Genomic DNA, 479 nt, shown 5'->3' with positions numbered 1-479 from the left:
CTCTCGACACGTGGCTCGTCCCAGCGTCCCCAGCACGGCTGTTAGGCCATGGCACTGGGGGTTGTCCCTGTGTCCCCAGCACGGCTGTTAGGCCATGGCACTGGGCACCGGGGTTGTCCCTGTGTCCCCAGCACGGCTGTTAGGCCATGGCACTGGACCTGGCCCCTCCAGGGTCCCGGGGGGCTGCGGTGGAGGATCCTGTGCAGGGCCAGGAGCGGGTGTGCACATGGGGCTGTTCCCAGGGCCTGGGCCTGGAGGAGGGGGGTATTAGGGAAGGGGGAACTTTCCAATAAAACTGGTGAAAAGTGTGCAAATTCCGGTCTCTTTATTAGTTGAAGGCAGCGGGGGGGCCCCAGCCCGGTAGCCCCCCAGGGACTGCTCGGCGCAGGGCTCCCCGGGCAGGGAGCTCCCCCAGCACCTCTGCCCTGGGCCCCATGATCGGAATAAAGCTGTTTATTGCCTTTGAATTGCCTGATCCA

General features: G+C 64.3%; 1 protein-coding gene across 1 annotated transcript in view; it reads right to left on the bottom strand.

The window, feature by feature from the left end:
- Nucleotides 1-87: 87 nt before the first annotated feature.
- SLC4A2 (solute carrier family 4 member 2) overlaps nucleotides 88-479 on the bottom strand; it is a 12560-nt gene continuing 12168 nt past the window's right edge. The window contains 1 exon segment of the mRNA XM_031064896.1: nucleotides 88-198. Coding sequence (XP_030920756.1) covers nucleotides 88-198 — 111 coding nt within the window.

Source organism: Geospiza fortis, unplaced genomic scaffold (genome assembly GCF_000277835.1).
Source record: "Geospiza fortis unplaced genomic scaffold, GeoFor_1.0 scaffold891, whole genome shotgun sequence".
NCBI lineage: Eukaryota > Metazoa > Chordata > Aves > Passeriformes > Thraupidae > Geospiza > Geospiza fortis.
Note: the sequence above shows the minus strand (reverse complement) of the source record. Positions and strands in the feature narration are given on the sequence as shown.